Source organism: Phaseolus vulgaris, chromosome 8 (genome assembly GCF_051622355.1).
Source record: "Phaseolus vulgaris cultivar YP4 chromosome 8, ASM5162235v1, whole genome shotgun sequence".
NCBI lineage: Eukaryota > Viridiplantae > Streptophyta > Magnoliopsida > Fabales > Fabaceae > Phaseolus > Phaseolus vulgaris.
Genome location: NC_143505.1, coordinates 51,691,079 through 51,711,285, shown reverse-complemented (window position 1 = coordinate 51,711,285; position 20,207 = coordinate 51,691,079). Strand labels below are relative to the sequence as shown.

Here is a 20,207-nt window from a genome sequence, read left to right as displayed (position 1 = left end):
GCTGTATCTTTCATCCTCACAATATTAAGCTGATCTGGTTCTGTCATAATTCTCTGTTGATCACAATTTTACATTGAACAAAATTCAAATTGTGCCAAGACTGCTCTGAAGAATCAATCTGTTTGTAAAATCAATCTGTTCTTTTTGCCTCTGGAATACTGAAAAATTGTGTGTTCTTGCGAAAATTTTATAAGCTCAATTCACCCCTCCCCTCTTGAACTTAGACACTAATAGACCCAACAAATAGTTGTAGATAGCTAATTTATTTCTTAAAGCTTTGACTTTTTGGGAGGACTTTTGTTAAAATATTTTCACTTTGATGAGAAAATGAAAGAGGGAGAGCGTCCTAATATAAAATTTGGGAAAGAATATTGGCACCATACTCAAGAAAGATGAGGGTAATTGTCACAAGTTACTTTGATAAGATCAAATTTGAGTTCTTATAACTCAGAACTCCATACAAAAAAAACTAATTTTTCTTTCAAAATTCATATATTTTCTTGATTGCATTTGAAGTACATAATTCTATAGGTCAAATTATGTAAAACCCTCTAAATTTCACATTTATCATTACTCGGTAACATTTAATGTCAACTACTAATTAACTCCCACTAGTATTGTTTTTAATTCTCAATGTATGCATCATTATTTTCCACCATGAAAACATGAACGATCCACATTCTTGTGTTTTTTATTTATTTTCCCATGTGACCATTCAATCACTTAATTAAAAACATAATAAAACTTAGGCTTAATTACCTTTTTAGTTCCTATATTAAGGACCAAAATACAATTCAATCATGAGATTATTAAAATGTTTAATATAGTCCTAAATTTTTTTAAAATAATTTAATGTGATTCATGTTAGATTGTCCTCGTCAGAATAGATATAGTAGATTTGTGTTAATGATCATGTCATTATGCATTGAATTATATATGTTGTTACCACATTGAATTGTTTTAAAAAAATTGGGACCACATTGAACTTTTTAAAATATGGGGATGAAATAGATTTTTGGACCTTAATATAAGGACTAAAAGGATAATGTAGTCTAAAAATTACAAAAAAAACCAACATTATATTAACCCCTAAAGATCATATCATTTCATCCTTATTTAAGGACATTCATCTAAAATGTCATGAGTACACTTCTTCCAAGAGAAACATAATATCAAGATTAAAAATCATCCTATTATTAGCTTTTATGATATTGAGACCGCTCATGAAAAAATCTTACTTAGATTGTTGAATCCATTCCTCATATACCTCCTAGAGCCAACTAAGTCTCACATGTACACTTTGACAATGTCTCATCTTTTTCATGAAATCATCCAAGTTCATCCCCAACAACTAAACTAACATTGTTGAAGTTGTTGTAAAATTTAATGTCACGTACTTATAGAACTATCCCACAAGTGGTGGATCTTGTGGATCTTTAGAAAATATTTTGGGGTGCCTAAATTTTTAATGTAGGTGTACAAAAGTTTTAGGGGTGCCACACATATATAAACTATACTTATTTTTAAAAAATATTTTATTTATATATGTAAAAAAGTTTGGGGGAACCTCTCACACACCACTAAGCTTCGCCACTACGGATATGGAGAAGCATCTACACATCATCCAGGGTGGTCATCATGTTACTAAACAAAAGGTAGAAAGTGTTACAAATGTTGAAATAAACCCCTTAGTTGTCGTCTCATTATTGATGTTACATAATGACAAAAATCCATAGTTAAGCACCACAACATCAATTTGTTGATGAGGCATCCCAAACGTACTTAACTTTTGACCATATGAGACCAACTTCAATTTCCCTCGATCCTAATAAAAAAAGGGTGTTTGTAAGTATAAATAATACCACATGACCAAATATTACAATTAAGTAGTTTTTGTTTCTTACCTCACCCTACCATAAACTTAAAGCGACATGATTAGAAAAACTCACTAGTAAAGAAGTATTATAAGGTTTTTCAGAAATTCCTTCACGCTCGTCATGTCCTGTTGGAGGTGCATCCATGATATCAACACCATTATCATGAAAACCTAGTTCACACTTTCTTTTATGGATTCACGACATAGGTCTCTCTATCTACCATCATCTTGAGATACAACACCTCTTGTCCTAGTCATAAATTTTCATTTTCAAATAATTTTTATATTAATCAAAGTTACTTTTTAAATAAAAAAAGCATTATGAGTATTTTGAATTGTATAATCTGAAATGTATTTTGAATAAATAAATATATTTCAAATTGTACAATTAAAAAATTTCTTGAGTATCCAGTTTGAAACAACCATTCATAACAAAGGTGTCTATGATAATTTCTGATAACAACAAATAATTTTAACAAAGGCCCTCAACCAAAAATTTAAGGAGGAACGACAAAGTAGGAGGTGCACAACGTTGGTATAAAAAGGAAGAAGATGAAGAAGAAAATGAGAGAAATATGTTTATATTATATATTTTGTTAAGGAAAAAAAAATGGTCATTTTACTATCTCATGGAGTGCACGTTGAAAATATAAGTGTGCTGAAAGAAAATGCCCATAAGTAAACTTCGATTGGGGATTGTTACACAACTTTACAATTTCAAGCCTACTAAAAATATCACTAAGTCCATATGGTTAAAGGGCTAATCTAACCTTTTAATATGAACTAACTTTGCTTAACTCACACATTTTTTCTATTAAAATGTACTTGGTGTTTGACCTTAATTTATAAGACTAATGTTTGAAAATAAAAGACAAAAAATGGAAGTTTTTCAATTTTATTAGGAAATTTTTGTCTTTTTGTTTTCCTTTCTGTATCTTTTTCATGCATTAGTTTGAGAATTTTTGTTTTGTATTTGAACATTGGGGTTTGGGAGTTTTTCTTTTCTTCTATATAAGAACCCTAAGTTTGTCATTTCTTTTATCTCCCTCAACCTTTTCTTATTTATATAAAAGTGACAATCCCCTAATCTTATTATAAGATGTGCAGTCATGGATAATGTGTAACATGGTGATATTTGCGTTGAGAACTTAGTATTCTTAAATAAATTAACAATATATTTTAAAAAAAAAATTAAATGACCAAAATAAAATTGTTAAAAAGGAAAATATTAATAGTTAAATAATTTTTAGAATTTAATATTATTGCTTTATGAATTCATATTAGATTTGTAAAATTAAAATTAATTTAGATAAAATAATTTAATTTAAACTTATACTTTGCAGTGTAATTTATTTAATTTTTTTTTACAAAATCTAATTTATTTTTATTAATATTATACAACTTTATTTAGATTGTGTTTTAGGAATTATTTTAGTGTATGCTTTAAAGAGTAATTTTTAAATAACTTTATTTAAAGTTTACCTAAATAATTAAGAAATATACATAAACACATGCGAATATAAAGAAAATTTTGAATATTGGATTGTGGTTCCTATTACCATATCTTCTTCCATTCATACTCCTACATATATTAATATTAATTGTTAACAAAAACTATAGATAAATTGATTATGATTATGTCAATGTGTAACATATTTTATACTCTTTCATCTATTTATTAACTTTTATTGACATGCGAAAAACTATTTTGATGCCACTTGGAACCAAAAGACTAGAATACATAAATAATCAAAATATATTTTTCTTCTTCTTTATAGATCAATTATTAATTATGTGTTTTATACTACTTAATCATTATAAAATATTTGATAGTGATTCTACTTTTTCAAAACTTACTGTTTTAAATCTTATTAAAATAAAACTTATTGTTTACGTTTTCATTGTCAGTTAAATCTCCAATTGCTATAACAACTAATACTTATTTAATGTTATCTTAAAACATATAATTAAATTAATGTTAAATAACATTTAAATTTACTTCAAAAGTAAAATAATAGTTTTTTCAATTATTTAAAAAATTTAAATATATAGAGATTTTGAAAAATTTATATTTCAAAATTTATTTTAAAACTATAAATAAAAGAAAATAACTTGGTTTGCCATTTGTAAAAATTGTCAAAACATAATTAATTCGCTTGTAAGATTCAAGAGAATTAATCTTTGACTATATGCGTAATTTAATCACTATCATTTTATTAAAATATATTTTTATTGATAATATACTGTATAAATAATGTAATTTTGTTTACCTATGTCTATATCTTTGAATTGCGTAATATTATTTTTAAGGATAAAAAAATGAAAAAAAAAGCTTGAATGTAAGACTAAGAGATATAATATTTCTTAGAAAACTAGGACAAGTTAGATCGACCAAGGCCAGTTTTAGAAAACTTTAAATATTTCTTAAACTTAAGAATTAACATAATAACAATTACCAATCACTCATTAATTTGAGAGAAACCATGTTTGGATTTTTTAAGTCAAATTTAAATAAATAAGAAGTCATTAAAATGGTTACTTTTTCAATTGAGTAAACTTATTGGATGCTTCACACTAATAATAACATAATTTGAATTGCATATTTTATCGTTTAATTTTTCAAAATTAAGCAACTTTTGTTAATTTCAATCTACTATATATCACTAATTGTTAAAAAAAAATGTGAACATATTTATGATATGTTAGATGTGTTAAAACTTTATTATTAATTTCTTACATGAATAAATAATTGACATTGTTAGCCACCAATTTCTCACCAAAGTTATGGCAAACACAAGCCTGAAATCTAAGGAACCAATTCCTACCACATATCCACTTACCCTTATCACTTCTCTCTTCTCTCACATTTTCCCAATCATTCTTCAGAATATTCCCTTGCCCTCTCAAATACTCATGCACAATAATAATAATAATAATAATAATAATAATAATAATATATTATTATTATCATTATTATTAACTATAAATGACACCAAGATGAAACTTGTTAACTTCATCAAATATGCATGTGATACGTAATTTTCATATCACGTCAATCTCAAAATATCCCATTAAACCACATCAAGTAACCTTTTCATCGCTTTAGGCAAATTAAAAGACCACAACTCTTGATTTGCACGAGGAGAATGGGTCACAGAAGATTCAAAATGAAATAGGTTTAATTTAATCTTTCAGACAGGTTTTCCAAGAATATATTATCTATAACACAACTCTTTCAATCACATTTTTTATTATTGATTAAAGTTTAGGAAAATTCATAAATTTTGTTACATTATTATAGCCCTACTTATTTAAGAGTTTTCTCTTATACATTTGTACTTTTTAAAACGTTTTAATGAATCATAAAATATGGTAGAAGTTGCTAAGCCTCTTTGCTAACTTAATTACTGTGCTGATAATATTGAAAAAGGAGACAACTTGAAACACCCCATCACCCCCCATTAAAGCTAAAGATCAAAGCTTTTGCACTAAAAATCCAAATAAGCCAAAGAGGTTTGAGAGGGTGAGATTAGAAGGGAGTGTGGATAAAACGTGTGGTGTATCAGCCAATGAGAACTCAGAGAAATCACTCTTTCAAATCCTTCCAAATCCTTTTCCTTCTTCCACATGTCTTGCATCATTTCCACATAGGCTCAAACCCAAAATCATAAAACACACAAAAAAAGGAGAGGTTTTTCTTTCAGCTTCAACTAACTCCACCTAACTTCTCTCTGGGATTTCATTTTCTACCGTTCCATTTTCAATGGCCGTTTCAACCAGTTTCTCCGGTGTAAAGTTGGAGGCTTTGTTGCTCAAATGTGCTTCCTCCAATGCCACCACCACCCATTTTTCACTTCTTGGCAGAAACAGAAAGACACTTGTTCAGACTCATAGAGGGGCCATTCGGTGTGAGGTTTCTGCTTCTGATGTTTCTGTTGATCCCACCAAGAAACCTTCCACTATCTCTGCACTTGAGCAGCTTAAAACCTCTGCAGCTGATCGTAAGTAACTAACTAACTCTTCTTCTTACTTCAATTTTCACAATATTTTAAACCTTAAGTTCTGTGCATATATTCATTCTCAAAATCATGGTCATATGTTTTTTTAAGAATGCTGTTATGAAAATGAACAAATAAGTTATACTTGTTCCGTCGTATTTTTATAGAAAAAACGAGTTAAACTATCATTCAATCACAAATTACTATTGTTAAACTGTGTGACTGGATAAAAATACATAGTCTTTCTTTCCTTAGATTAAACCATGTTTCTGTTATGTGGTTAAACGGTAAGGATGCTATGTTTTTCTCTTATCCCACATTATTGTTCCTTTTGCTGTTAATTTATCATTGGTTTGTCTTCCTACCTTGACATGAGGAGTTCAGTACGATGACGGGAATAACCAAAATAATGAGTTTTGTTTTCAGCAGTAATATAGCTCTTGAATGAAATAAACAACATATCTTTAATCTATAAAAGTCTGATGAAATGAATCAGAATATGACAGGTTCAATTTCTGACTAGTCGAATTAAGCAACGAACAGGAAAACGAAATTGTCCCTTAACTATTACTGGACTTCTTCGAAGAATTAATCTCAAACTTTTGTTTTCAGTAAAAAAACAGTATATCTTTTATTTGATATATGAATTAAGAACCGCAGGATTATTCCAATCCCAAATAAATAAATAAATAAATAAAGAAGATTAGATTTTTCAGCAAAAATGAAGAAGGGCTCAATAATCCACACGGCTTTCGTGGGCCATAATCATGTGAAACTAGCAACTTTAGAATAGTTTATGCAATTAATTGAAGTGATTTATGCAATTAATTTGAACAGGGTATACAAAGGAAAAGAGCAGCATTATGGTCATTGGACTGAGTGTGCATACTACACCAGTGGAAATGCGTGAAAAACTTGCTATACCAGAAGCAGAATGGCCTAGAGCCATAGCAGAGCTTTGCAGTCTGAATCATATTGAAGAAGCAGCTGTTCTGAGCACCTGCAACCGAATGGAGATATATGTTGTTGCTCTGTCCAAGCACCGTGGAGTCAAAGAAGTCACCGAATGGATGTCCAAAGTTGGTCTTCTCTCAACTTTATTCCATGGAATTGCGTGTGTCAAACATTTTAGTTCTTAATTTAAACTTCATTTTAGTCCCTCAATTTGGAAAATGTCATTAATGTTTGTTCTTTTTTCACTTCCTTTTCCACTAACATTAAGATACATGAGTGTTTTTTTTTTTTCATGTCTGTTATTAAGATCATGATTGGATGAATTTTATGATATGTACTTATAAGATAAAACAGATAAGAAAGTAAAATAAATTAAACTTGTATAAAAATTGAAGTTAACTTATTCACTAGTTAATCTGTGCATAAGTTAAATAATAGAATTTTTATAAAAGTTGAAATGCATAAGTTGTTGATTTCAATTTGAGTGAAAATTTGTTGTACTTCTTAATTATAAAAGTTTTTTTTGTGTGTGTGAAATTTGTTGAAATAGAGGCTAAAATGAAGCTTTAATAAATCTAAGGAGTAAAATGATTGGTGTGTATAATGTTAAGGGCTACATTAAGGGTTTACTCCAACTTTTTTCCCTATTGGCTTTTTCTAGTGCATTTCCTGATATTGGACATTCTTGTTCTGTCCTTCTTTGCAGACAAGTGGGATCCCAGTTGCAGATCTTTGCCAGCATCAGTTTCTGCTTTACAACAAAGATGCCACACAGCACATTTTTGAAGTATCTGCAGGTCTTGATTCGCTTGTGTTGGGAGAAGGTCAAATTCTTGCCCAGGTGAAGCAAGTTGTCAAGGTTGGACAGGGAGTGAATGGCTTTGGGAGGAACATTAGTGGGCTATTCAAGCATGCAATCACTGTAGGGAAGAGGGTTAGAACTGAGACAAACATTGCTGCTGGTGCAGTTTCTGTCAGCTCAGCAGCTGTTGAACTCGCCTTGATGAAGCTACCTGAAGCCTCTCATGCAAATGCAAGGATGTTGATCATTGGAGCAGGGAAAATGGGAAAGCTTGTGATCAAGCATTTGGTGGCAAAAGGGTGCACAAAGATGGTAGTTGTCAATAGAAGTGAGGAGAGAGTTACGGCAATCCGAGAAGAACTTAAGGATGTTGAGATAATCTACAAACCACTCTCTGAAATGATGACATGCATTGGTGAGGCAGATGTAGCTTTCACCAGCACAGCATCAGAGAATCCATTGTTCTTGAAGGATGATGTTAAGGACCTTCCTCCTGCCACTGATGAAGTTGGAGGCCGTCGTTTTTTCATTGATATCTCAGTTCCTAGGAATGTTGGCTCATGTGTCTCAGATCTTGAGTCTGTGAGAGTGTTCAACGTTGATGACCTTAAGGAGGTTGTGGCAGCTAATAAAGAGGATAGGCTAAGAAAAGCCATGGAAGCTCAAGCAATCATTAGTGAAGAATCTAAGCAATTTGAGGCTTGGAGGGACTCACTAGAAACTGTTCCTACCATTAAAAAGTTGAGGGCTTATGCTGAGAGAATAAGGATCGCTGAGCTTGAAAAATGCCTAGGTAAGATGGGTGATGATATCAACAAGAAGACACAAAGAGCAGTGGATGATCTTAGCAGAGGCATAGTGAATAAGATGCTTCATGGGCCAATGCAACACTTGAGGTGTGATGGCAGTGATAGCAGGACTCTCAATGAGACCCTTGAGAACATGCATGCTTTGAATAGAATGTTCAACCTTGAGACTGAAGTATCAGTTTTGGAGCAGAAGATTCGAGCCAAGGTGGAGCAAAAGCCATAATGTGTGGGATCTTGTACCAATTTTTCATTCACAACACTCATTTATTTACCATATTTAGGATCAAGAATCATGCAATCTGTGTTGCATGATGATGAAAATGTAAAAGTGCCTAAGAACTTAAATTGATTAGTTGTGTCTCAGTTTCTACATGACCCAACTCCTGTTGGAACGTTGAGGTCGGGTGTTCACAAGGTTTTCTTCACAGTCCTTTGCCTCTGTGCCTAAAATCAATAGAGGGTGATGTACTACACTATTATGGTGAGCTTTGTATCTATCACGAATAATTTAAGCTTAAAATTTGTCTCCTGATATTATTCTACTGAGTTTACACAGATTCTTATTGTTCTTTATGCTAGTTTTTTCGGAACTCTGCTTGATCTAATTCGTGTGTTTTCTCTAGATCAAGATCGAATAAAAATGTTTATCTCTATTGTATTAGCTAGTTCAAATTGTTCGGAATGTATAAATTTCTTAAATGTTGTTTTGTTCTACAATCCAGAAGAATTGATGAAGGCACAACATTGAAGAGGACCTCTTTTGTTGGTTCACTAGCTTATTCAATTATTTATCAAATCAAAGTTGAAAAAGGGTCATAGAAAAGCAACAAAAAATAAAAAACTTAATGTTGCTTTGGCAGCAGACTTTCTCTCAGACAAGTTAAGTTCTGGAAGTTCACATATACCACCTTTTTCTTTTATTCGGTATAATATTTTTCAAATCATCAATTTGGGGTCTCCCAAAGTTGGGATTTGGAATGTACATAAAAACCTATACACCTTGCTTCAATTCATCAAAACCGGATTTTGAAACTCCTTACACAGCACTAGCACCGCCTGTGTTTGATGGTGATAATTATCATATATGGACAGCAAGAATGGAGCACATCTAGAGGCAAATGATCTTTGGGAAGCTGTTCAGGAAGACTATGAAGTTCCTTCTTTACAATCATATCCAACTATGGCTTAGATTAAAAATCATAAGGAGAGGAAAACAAGAAAGTCAAAGGCAAGCTCTACCTTGTTTGCTGCTGTCTCACAAGACATTTTCACCAGAATCATGACAATCAAATCAACATTTGAAAAATTAAAGAATTTGAGATGAAAAAATGAAGGAGTCTGAAACAATGAAGGAGTATGCTAACAAACTTTTTGGCATTGCAAACAAGATTGTTCGGTACTGAATGTTTTGATTCAAGAATAGTTCAGACAATATTGGTGTCAATTCCTGAAAACTTTGAGGCTTCCATTACCTCATTGGAAAATACTAAGGATCTGTCAAAGATCTCCTTGGCAAAACTTGTAAGTGCTATGCAGGCACAAGAGCAAAGGAGCAAAATGAAGGATGCAGATTTTATGGAAGGAGCATTAATGAGGTTATATTTAGTGTTTCTGCCGATTTTAACCTCCGCTAAGTGCATTATTAGGAGTTTGTTTTCTCCTAAAAGATCCAACGTTGTTAATGAATTATCGACGATTTTGGGTTATCTCTGGAAGATTAATCATTTTTTGAGGATTTTGTAAATCTTCGTTACTTTCAGGGGTTTTCCAAACCCCATTATTTCTAGAGGTTTGTTACTTTAAGAGGTTTTCCAAACCCTGTTTCTTTCTAGGAGTTTTCCAAAACCCCAGTCACTTTAATTTTTTTTTGTTTTTTTAATAGGTTATGTTTTTTAATGCACAGAAATCTTAAAACAACTAGAAAAAGATAAAAGACAAATATTTTAAAATTTTGAAAACTCAATTGGCTCCAACTTTTGCATTTTTTGTTCTTAGAGGAAGGACCTAAACAAGTTCTCTAATGCCACATATATGTGTATATGGAATCATCATTTGAATTGGGATATATAGATGTAATAAAACACATAACAAATTATTTACTCATTAAAATATAAAAAAAAAACACCTAGTCATTGCTTCATATTACCATGGAAAAGATAATATTTTAGGCCCAACTAGATTTTATTGTTATTGTCAAAACTTATTATTAAAAAAGTCCAATTTATCTTTGACTTCCACTCCACTTCTCAATCTTCTATTATGAGATAATGAACTCTTTTTAAATGTAACTTTTCTTTCTTTTTCTTTTGTTGCAGCACAGTTGCTAAGATCAGAAAACATAAACTTAAATTATTTAATTATCTTTTGACATTTGGAGCAACAAGTATTGGATTTGATTTAAATTAAAATAAGCAAATTGCATAAAGGCGAAAGATTGGTGAAAATATGAATTTAGGTCCCTTCGTGTGATAGGTGGTGAGTGATGGGAACCCACCGTATTAAATAGTGAGAAAATGGATATTTGAATCCATAACAGTGATCTATAAGCTATGATTATTCACAACCAACCAATGTTGCTTGCAAAATCAACCAACTACAATATCCATTTTTACCTATTTGTGTATATATATTTGTGTATATATAGAGGTTATAAAACACACAACAATATCTGACAACAAATAGAATAATAATATTCAAACGAATTATAGTATATTTGAAGTCAATTCCTACCTTAGAGATCTAGAGGGCAAGTTTTTTACCTATCATTATATGACTTCCAATCATTCTTTGCCATAGTAACAAAATTTTATGGCTTCCAATCATTCTTTGCCATAGTAACCCTAAGTATCAAAATTTTCCATGTTGATAATTATTTGATGTATATACCTACATTGTTAATATGAATATGTGACATTATTCATGAAACATCATTCGAATAAATAGCATGTAATTATTAAGGGTACTTACATATCCATAATTGAATAATTGCGATGTTCAACAATTGATTACCTTGTATGATTTCAAAGACATCTTGCATGATTATGTACAATGGTATACCACCATTATCAACCCCAAATAATGTGGCATCCCAAGGAATCACACAAGAATCATGAAACATTTGATGTGAAACCCTGACCAGCTCTTGGATTGGGTTCACATATGGTTGAACTTGTGGCTGCAACTCCAAGCGAACACCCATTTCAACTAGATTTTTACGAGCATTTATAGCATCTTTCGTCTTTCCTTTAATATTCAACAACATGCCAATTATATTATCACAAACATTTTTTTTCCATATGCATTACATATATGCAATGTCTAACATCTAACTTTGACCAATATGGAAGTTCAAAGAATATGGATTTCTTCTTCCATGTTTTTCAAAAAAAATAATTCTTCTGTGTTTTTCCAAAATTCACATTCACATTGCAGACTCGGTTGTACACTTCCTCACCATTTAAGGGTGGAAGTACAAGTTTGTCCTCTTGAGATCCATTAAAAGCTTTCTTTAACCTACGATAAGGGTGATTACGCTTCATAAACCTTTGATGCCCAATTTAAGAAGTTTTCCTCCCATGTTTCAGTTGATGGTAACTTGTGTTCTCTTCACATATCAGCCAAACACTATTTCCTTTAACACTATAACTGCTCAAATTCCAATATGCTGAAAAATCGTTAATGGTGCAAAATAACAATGCCCACAAATTGAATTTGACCTTCTCATATGCATCAAATAGTTCAACTCCTTGATTCCTTAAAAGATTCAAGTCTTCGATCAATGGACTTAAGTAAACATCGATGTCATTTCCAGGTTGTCTTGGTCCTGACATCATCATAAACAACATCATTATTTTCTCTTCATACACAACCAATACAACAAATTATAAATAATGACTAACATTGGTCACGAACTATGTTTGCTACTTAAATTACCATGAGGATTCATACCATTTGTTGCAAGATCAAGTCTAAGATTTCTTGGATCACTCTCAAACTCAGGAAACAAAGAATCAATTTTCTTCCATTGCGGTGAATCAACAGCATGTCGTAACAATCCATTAGATTTTTTTTTTTCCATTTGCATGTCACCTGAGGTTGTTTGCATCATTAACATTGGCAAACAAACTTTTAAATCGCAAAATGATTGGAAGATACCACAATGCTTTTGCAGGAAGACCCTTTTTCACATAATCTTCCTCACTCTCATCATCCTTCACTTTGTATCGTGATACCCCGCATCTTGGACACTTGTGCAATGATTCAAACTCTTTTCTATATAATATGCAATCATTAGGACATGCATGCATTTTCTCGTACTCCATACCCATCAGACACAATATTTTCTTCACCTCATAATGACGGGTGGGCAATGTATTATCTTTTGGAAGCATTTCATGCAACAACTCGAGCAACTTAGTGAAACTTTTATCGGTCCACCCATTTCTTGCCTTAATATTAATTAATTTTAATATTGTTGAGAAATGTGTGAAACTTAAACAATCAGGATAAAGAGGTGTTTTGGAATCATCTTTCAATGAATCACACATATGTGCTTGTTGGAAACTATCTTCTCCAATATCACGAATCATGTCCTCCATGCGATCTTTAGAATGTATATTAGAATATTGACTGTCATATAGAGGTGATACATTTTCAAACTCCCATGCCATATCCCTTTTTTATAATTTTTCAAGAAACCATCATAAAGAACATGTTCTCATATCAACCTTATTTCTAATAATCTTCCATTCATACAATTAACAGATGGACAAAAGTATCTTCCATTTACAACTACATTTCGTTGAGAAAATTGTAGAAATTCTTCGACTTCATTTTCATACACATCACTGATACGACTCTCATTTATCCAACTCTGATCCATGACTAAGACTATGTAATAGAAAAACTAATCTATCAATATCAACTAATTTTTAGTTTATGTAAACAAAATACAAATTGCCAAGGGTCAATCACCCCAGACCCAATACCAAGACATCCATCATAATACAATATATTTCTAATACAAATAAAACTAATCATCTATATAAATAATTGTGAACTAAATTAATAATTAAATTTAAAATTAACATGCTTGAAAATTAAAAAACTAACCTAGAGTGTGAACTGATGAGCTGCAGCGGCGGTAGTGAAAGCAAGCAACAAAAAAAAATATCTATAAAAATAATGAAAACTATATAAATAATTAAAATTAAAATTAAAAAAAAAATTAAAAAAAATTAAAAATAAAATTACAAAATTTGAAAATAAAAAACTCAACTTGGAGCGTGAATGGAGGAGTTGTGGCCGCGAAACAAGGGAAATGTGGCGCGACAATGGAGGCGCAACGGCAAAAGGATTGGTGGCAACAAATAGGAAGAATGGTGGCACCAAAGAGCAAGAGTGATGGTCATGAAGAAGAATTTTTTTTTTTTTTTGAAGGGGTGGTGAATAAAGAGAAGATGAACGAAGTTGGGGGCAGTAGTGGAGGAAGAAAAATGGAGCCACACAAGAGTAGCAAAGAAGCTAGAATGAAAATGAAGGCAAATAAGCAAAATGAAAGCGTGACGTAGCGGCGGTGGAAGACGAAGGAGCATAATGGAATAGAAAGAGTAGTAGCGTGAATGAGTAGTGAGACGTGAGCTTGAAAATAAGTTTAAAAATATATATTACACTGGTTCTTAGTAATAACCGATGTAATATATATTTTTTACTCAGAATGGTTGGTACATATTACACTGGTTGGGTCATCTAACTGGTGTAATATATGTTGCCCAAAGTTAAATTTTTTATTTTTTTTCCCTTGCTCTAAGTACTATATATTACACCAGTTGGGCTATCTATCCGATGTAATATACCATGCTAAGACAAAAAAAAAGTTTTAAATTTTTTTAAGTCTCAGACCAGTAAATTACACCAGTTGGGCCATCGAATCGGTGTAATGTGTATCAAATATTTACAAAAATGTCACCGTGTTTTTGTTTACACTAGTTCTCGTTTTATCAGTCTAGAAAGTCATTGTAGTATGCGTTTTTTGCACTAGTGTAGAAAAATATACTATACTACTTACAATGTATTAGATTTACTAAATCTGTTCAAACTAATAATGGTTCTTGATCTTGATAATTTATTTTGTTGTTGGGAACACTTCTCCTTAGTTCGATGCCTAATATAAAAAATAGTCATATTTAGTAGCATTACAATTATAATATATTTTAATAAAGATTTAAATATTACTAGTGATGCATGAAACATAGCGAAATCATGAGACAATTCTCCTTGATAGTTTTGCACGAAGTAAGACATCATTACCTTTATTTCATTGACTTGTGATGTCAATGTAGAAATCTAGTTTAGAACAGAAAATCAATTAAATCAAAATGAATAATATAAAAACCATTTGTTAAAATTGCATTTTAGACATGGACATGTTATCATCCCCTCACACCATTATTAGAAAATGCAAAGTCCAAAACTTATTTAAGTCTTCCATATATTTTAGATGTATTTCTAGGCATGTTTATCTAAGATTTATCCATTAGAATGGAGGTCTGTTCAAGCCAAGATAATTGACACATCATTTCAAGAGAACAATTATATATATATATATATCAATAATTTTTTTGGGTAATATTAAAAATTGTGTTATAATTACATAATTTACAAAGAAGAATAATTATAGAAAAAAGATAACATATAGTTGTAATCTATAAATAAGTAAATATAAGATATTCTTTACTTTGTACCTCTAAGTCATTCGTTGACATCACACTTTGTGATTTAATCACTTCTTCAATGTCTATCTTTCTATTTGACTAGCCCAATATAAAACAATCTAGGTGTACCTTGGTTGATAACCAGAATCACCAAGCCTTATCCCGCCAAGTGCAAGGGAGTGCTTCTTCCTGCACCTCCATCCCTTCTTCAGCCACCCCCATATACTTTTAAAATTCCAAATTTGTCCTTCAGTAAAAAAAGATAAAAATAGAAAATTTGTTTTACCTTTCTACGCATAGTGAAAACGAAGGTGTTTGGTGCTTGGTGCTTGCCGGTGGTGATAGTGGTGCTTGTGGTGGTAACCGTGGTGGTGGTGTTGTTGCTGTGGTGGGTGGTCTTCACTGCTCGTATTCTCCGTTCGTAGGTAAGTCTTCGTGCTTTAAACACTTATTTCTCCGGATTGGGTTAATCCGCTAGATCACCGAATTGTATAATTCGTGCAATGAACTTCATGTTATCCACCCCTATAATCCGAAATGTTTTTACAATCCGTAAGACAACATTAAAGTGTTCCGGATTAGTTAAACTGGGGGTGAACCAGATCCGGAACAAACATACTCACTTTTCCGGATTGTGTAATCCGGTACATTAAAATGAACTATGGATTACGTAATCCGGAAGTCATTTTAGAACTTTAAGTATGACTTATGGATTATGTAATCCGGAATGCAATTTGCTGTTTTAATTTGACTTATGGATTAAACAATCCGGAAGTCACTTTGAAGTTGTGAAATGCATTACGAATATCTAATCTGGAAGGTACTATTTTACTTATGGATTACACTATCCGGAAGGGTAATTGAATGTTGTTTTTATTTTGCATACTTGTGTGAATTTATGAAAATTAGAATAAAATAGAAATTTATGTTTTATGAATGAAGGTGTAAGTATGGACATGGAGGTTGGATTGATTACAAAAAGATCGGATGAAGTAGAAATGATATATATGGAAGAATTAATGAATTCTGTGCATCAACATGAATTAGTTGAAGAGGATTATGGTACTCATTTTACAACAGATGAGGTGAATAAAATTTCATTCTCTTTATGTTTATTGCTTTATAATTTGAAGAAGTGTTTTTGTAATATTGTTGGAATAACTTTGTGTAGGTTTTTCCTTCGCGAGAAGACTTACTTGAATGGGTCCGTAGGGTTGCTTATAGACTTGGTTTTGTTATTGTCATTATTAGGTCTGACATAGCAAATGGGGAAGCAAGGGAGAAAAAGATATGTCTTGTTAGGTTGTGAAAGGGGGGGTAGTTACAGAAAGTATAAGGATGATTTGGAGGAAACTGTAACTGGTACTCGAAAATGTCAATGTCCCTTTAAATTGCGAGGTAAACTTATTGGAAAGGGTCAAGGTTGGATACTTAAGGTAATATGTGGTACTCATAATCATGATTTGTATGATACATTAGTTGGTCATCCATATGCGGGCTAATTAAAAGCGAATGAACATTCCATGCTTGTTGATATGACTAAAAGCATGGTTAAACCGAGTAGCATACTACGTACTTTGAAGGAGAATAATGAGGATAATATTACAACAATAAAGCAAGTATACAATGCAAGATACTCATACAAGAGATCAGTTAGAGGACCACGAACTGAATTACAACAATTAATGATGTTGTTAGACCGTGACAATTATCTTCACTGGAGTACGTGTCATGAGTCTTCCAATATTGTTAGTGATATTTTTTGGACTCATCCTGATGTTGTGAAACTTTTGAATGCATTTAACATTGTATTTTTGATGGATACGACTTACAAAACAAACAAGTATCGACTGCCTTTGCTTGAGATTGTTGGTGTGACTTGTACAGGTTTGTCCTTTTCTGCTGGTTTTGCATTCTTATCTAGCGAGAAGGAAAAGAACTTCATATGGGCACTACAAAAATTTAGAGGGTCACTTTTGACATCACATGTGGGGCCTGAAGTCATTGTTTGTGATAGAGATCTTGCTTTGATGAATGCCATCAATATTGTGTTTCCTAAAGCAAGAAACCTTCTTTGTCGGTTTCATATCAATAAGAATGTTAAAGCAAAGTGTAAAATGTTGGTTGATTCTATCGAGGCTTGGGAAGTTGTGATGGATTCATGGAGGACTATCATTGATTGTACAGATATTGCTCAATTTGATGAGTTTGTTAAAAGTTTTGAAACTATTTGTTCACCGTGGTCATTACTTGTTGAATATGTGAAGAACACGTGGATTATTCCGCACAAAGAAAAATTTGTAAAGTGTTGGACAGATTCATTAATGCATTTGGGAAATACAACATCAAATATGTATATCAATGCCTTTACTTTGTTTAGAACATGTATAACGTCTAATTGTTTTATGTTTTATACTTATACAGGGTTGAATCAGCTCATTGGTCTTTGAAACGAATATTACAAAATAGCATGGGAGACTTGTGCTCATGTTGGGATGCTATCAAGCATGTTATTATACTTCAACATAACGAAATCAAGGCATCCTTTGAAATGAGTCTACATGTGATAGGACACACATTCAATGTGCAGTTGTACAAGATGTTGGTTGGCTTTGTATCTAAACATGCTTTGATTCTCATTGCTGAAGAGTTTGATCGGGTCAATGATGTGGGGTTTGATAGTGAATGTTGTGGATGTGTACTTAGACGGACTCACAGATTACCATGTGCTTGTCAATTAGCCAGATATGCTATGGGTGTCATTCCTCTTAATGAAGTTCATGTTATGTGGACGAGACTAAGCTTTTCAGATTTATCTGAATGTGATTCATCATCTGAGTTGTCAATTCAACAAGAATGGGATGTCATTCTATCCCGGTTCAAACAGGTTGACATGTGTGGCAAAGTGACAATTAAAAATAAGTTGCGTGAAATTGCCTACCCAGACATGACAACATTATGTGCACCACTTAATGTAGTCAAGACAAAAGGATCCCAAAAGAGTCAAACAAACAAATTTCAGAGGTCTACAAAACGCATCCCTTCATATTTTGAGCATGTAGATCGCATCCAAATTGTAAATGATAGCTCATCATCTTTGAAGACTCCTAAGGGAAAGGTTAAGGTGACGGCCAACACCAATGCAATTCCCATGCTTAATCAATTTCATCCGAAATGTCACCCTTATATTTTGGATGTAATAGATGTTAAAGCAGATGGACATTGTGGGTTTCGTGCTATTGCCTCCTTGTTGGGGATGGGTGAAGAGTCATGACCACTTATCAGAATGGATTTATTCAAAGAAATATCTTAGTGGCGTGAAGAATACGCAACATTATTAGGTGGTCATCAACGGGTAGAACATATCAAGAGATCCCTACTAGTGGATGAGTTGTTAGTGGTAAGTGTATATTCATAAGAGTCATGTGCATTGATTAATTGAACTTGTATGCTATCTAATTTCATTATTGTATTTTGCAGGCTAGTGTTGACAAATGGATGACAATACCGGATATGGGATACTTAATAGCAAGCAGATACAATATTATCTTAGTTTGTTTGTCTTTGAAACAAAATATTACTATTTTCCCATTACATACTGCACCCCCTACCGATGTTGGTCTACACCGATTACTATGTATTGGTCATGTATATGATTCACACTTTGTGCAGGTAAAAATGGTTGATGATTGTCCCATACCTACCACTGACATTTTATGGTGTACACATTGTTACCCAGAGGCAAGGTTATGGTCATCATATTACGTTGGTAGGATGCAATCTTTTACCCAATTAATTAGTATTAGTCCGACATATGTGAACCTTGGAGACAATTGATGTAGACATAATTTATAATGTGGGGTTCTTATTCATAATTTATTACTTAACTTCTTATTCATAATTTATTACTTAACTTCTTATTCATAATTTATTACTTCATTTCCGATTCATAATGAATTCGTGTTTATGTCAGATAAAAATAAAATAGCAAACACTACAACATAAATTAATTAAACCATATTGTACACATACAAAGTTATTATTATTACAATCATGTAATAAAACAAAATATCAACGACGTCCACGAACATTACGTGATCGTCTAGTGTACACCGCCCCGTCATCTGTCACGCTTCGGGCTAAATGCAGTGCTGCCTCTGTACTCTCATATGCGTAAGTGCCTTCAGTGACCTGACGACAATCTATCATGCGTTGGAGAATACTAACAATGCGCCTAAATATACCCTGCACCAACTTCAAAATAAATTAAACTTCTCAAATATATTGTTTAATCACATAACAATAAAAAAAAACTTACTGAATGTGCACACTCATCTTGAGACGAGAGACCTGCCTGCTCAGCATTTGGACTACGAAGGCGACGACGTGGTACAACACTGGGTCGATCTCCAAGCTCACCTCTGCGAATGTATGGGTGTGACATCGTCCTGAACTAAGACATGTACTCAGGAACACATGCAGATGGACTAGCATATGTCTCTGTTATAAGCTGCCCAATCGTAGGTGACCCGAGAATAAATAAATGGTCTCAAATGGCCTGCTCAATCTGTGGTCCTCATATGGAGTCCAGATGACGTCATCGTGTGTGAGCCCATCCAACTGCACCCGCACATCACCAACCGCACAAATCTGATGGGCAACAATGTATCGTGCTGCCCGCGGATGTACCTCGTCATATGAGGGATTAATATCCCTTCTTCCCATGTCCGAGAAGTGCTCATAAATCCATGCTTGCGTAATTCCATTATATTAATTATAAAATATTTAATACAAAAAATTATGGAATGTAACATGTGATTGCTAATTATTTGTATGGTTTCATACCTGAACAAGTGTCACATAACTGCCCAACTGCTTTGTGTTAAAGTAGGAGGCATCCTTCAACTGCTCATATAGATGTGTAAGTGTTGCTGCTCCCCATGCGTATCCACCGCACATACGAAGATTGTTGAATAACAACAAGTACGAAACAGATACAGATGTGGCACTTTTATCTGCAAAAATAGTGCATCCAACCACATGCAACAAGTAAGC

The 20,207-nt window shown here is 32.5% G+C and overlaps 1 protein-coding gene and 1 pseudogene across 1 annotated transcript; both read left to right on the top strand.

Annotated features, from left to right (window-relative positions):
- Positions 1-5,329: 5,329 nt before the first annotated feature.
- LOC137827204 (glutamyl-tRNA reductase 1, chloroplastic) lies at positions 5,330-8,971 on the top strand. Its single transcript, XM_068633435.1, has 3 exons — positions 5,330-5,877; positions 6,712-6,953; positions 7,535-8,971. Exons 1-3 carry the CDS (start codon positions 5,640-5,642, stop codon positions 8,660-8,662), a joined length of 1,608 nt encoding a protein of 535 aa, XP_068489536.1. The 5' UTR covers positions 5,330-5,639; the 3' UTR covers positions 8,663-8,971.
- A 7,446-nt stretch (positions 8,972-16,417) lies between these two features.
- LOC137825333 (protein FAR1-RELATED SEQUENCE 5-like) lies at positions 16,418-18,989 on the top strand (annotated as a pseudogene).
- Positions 18,990-20,207: the final 1,218 nt, after the last annotated feature.

Bases quoted from the DNA above. Each gene is read 5' to 3' on its own strand.
- LOC137827204 (XM_068633435.1), top strand. From the start codon at position 5,640: ATGGCCGTTTCAACCAGTTTCTCCGGTGTAAAGTTGGAGGCTTTGTTG. The intron at 5,878-6,711 runs GTAAGTAACTAA...TAATTTGAACAG, and splicing joins TAAAACCTCTGCAGCTGATC to GGTATACAAAGGAAAAGAGC. The intron at 6,954-7,534 runs GTTGGTCTTCTC...CCTTCTTTGCAG, and splicing joins TCACCGAATGGATGTCCAAA to ACAAGTGGGATCCCAGTTGC.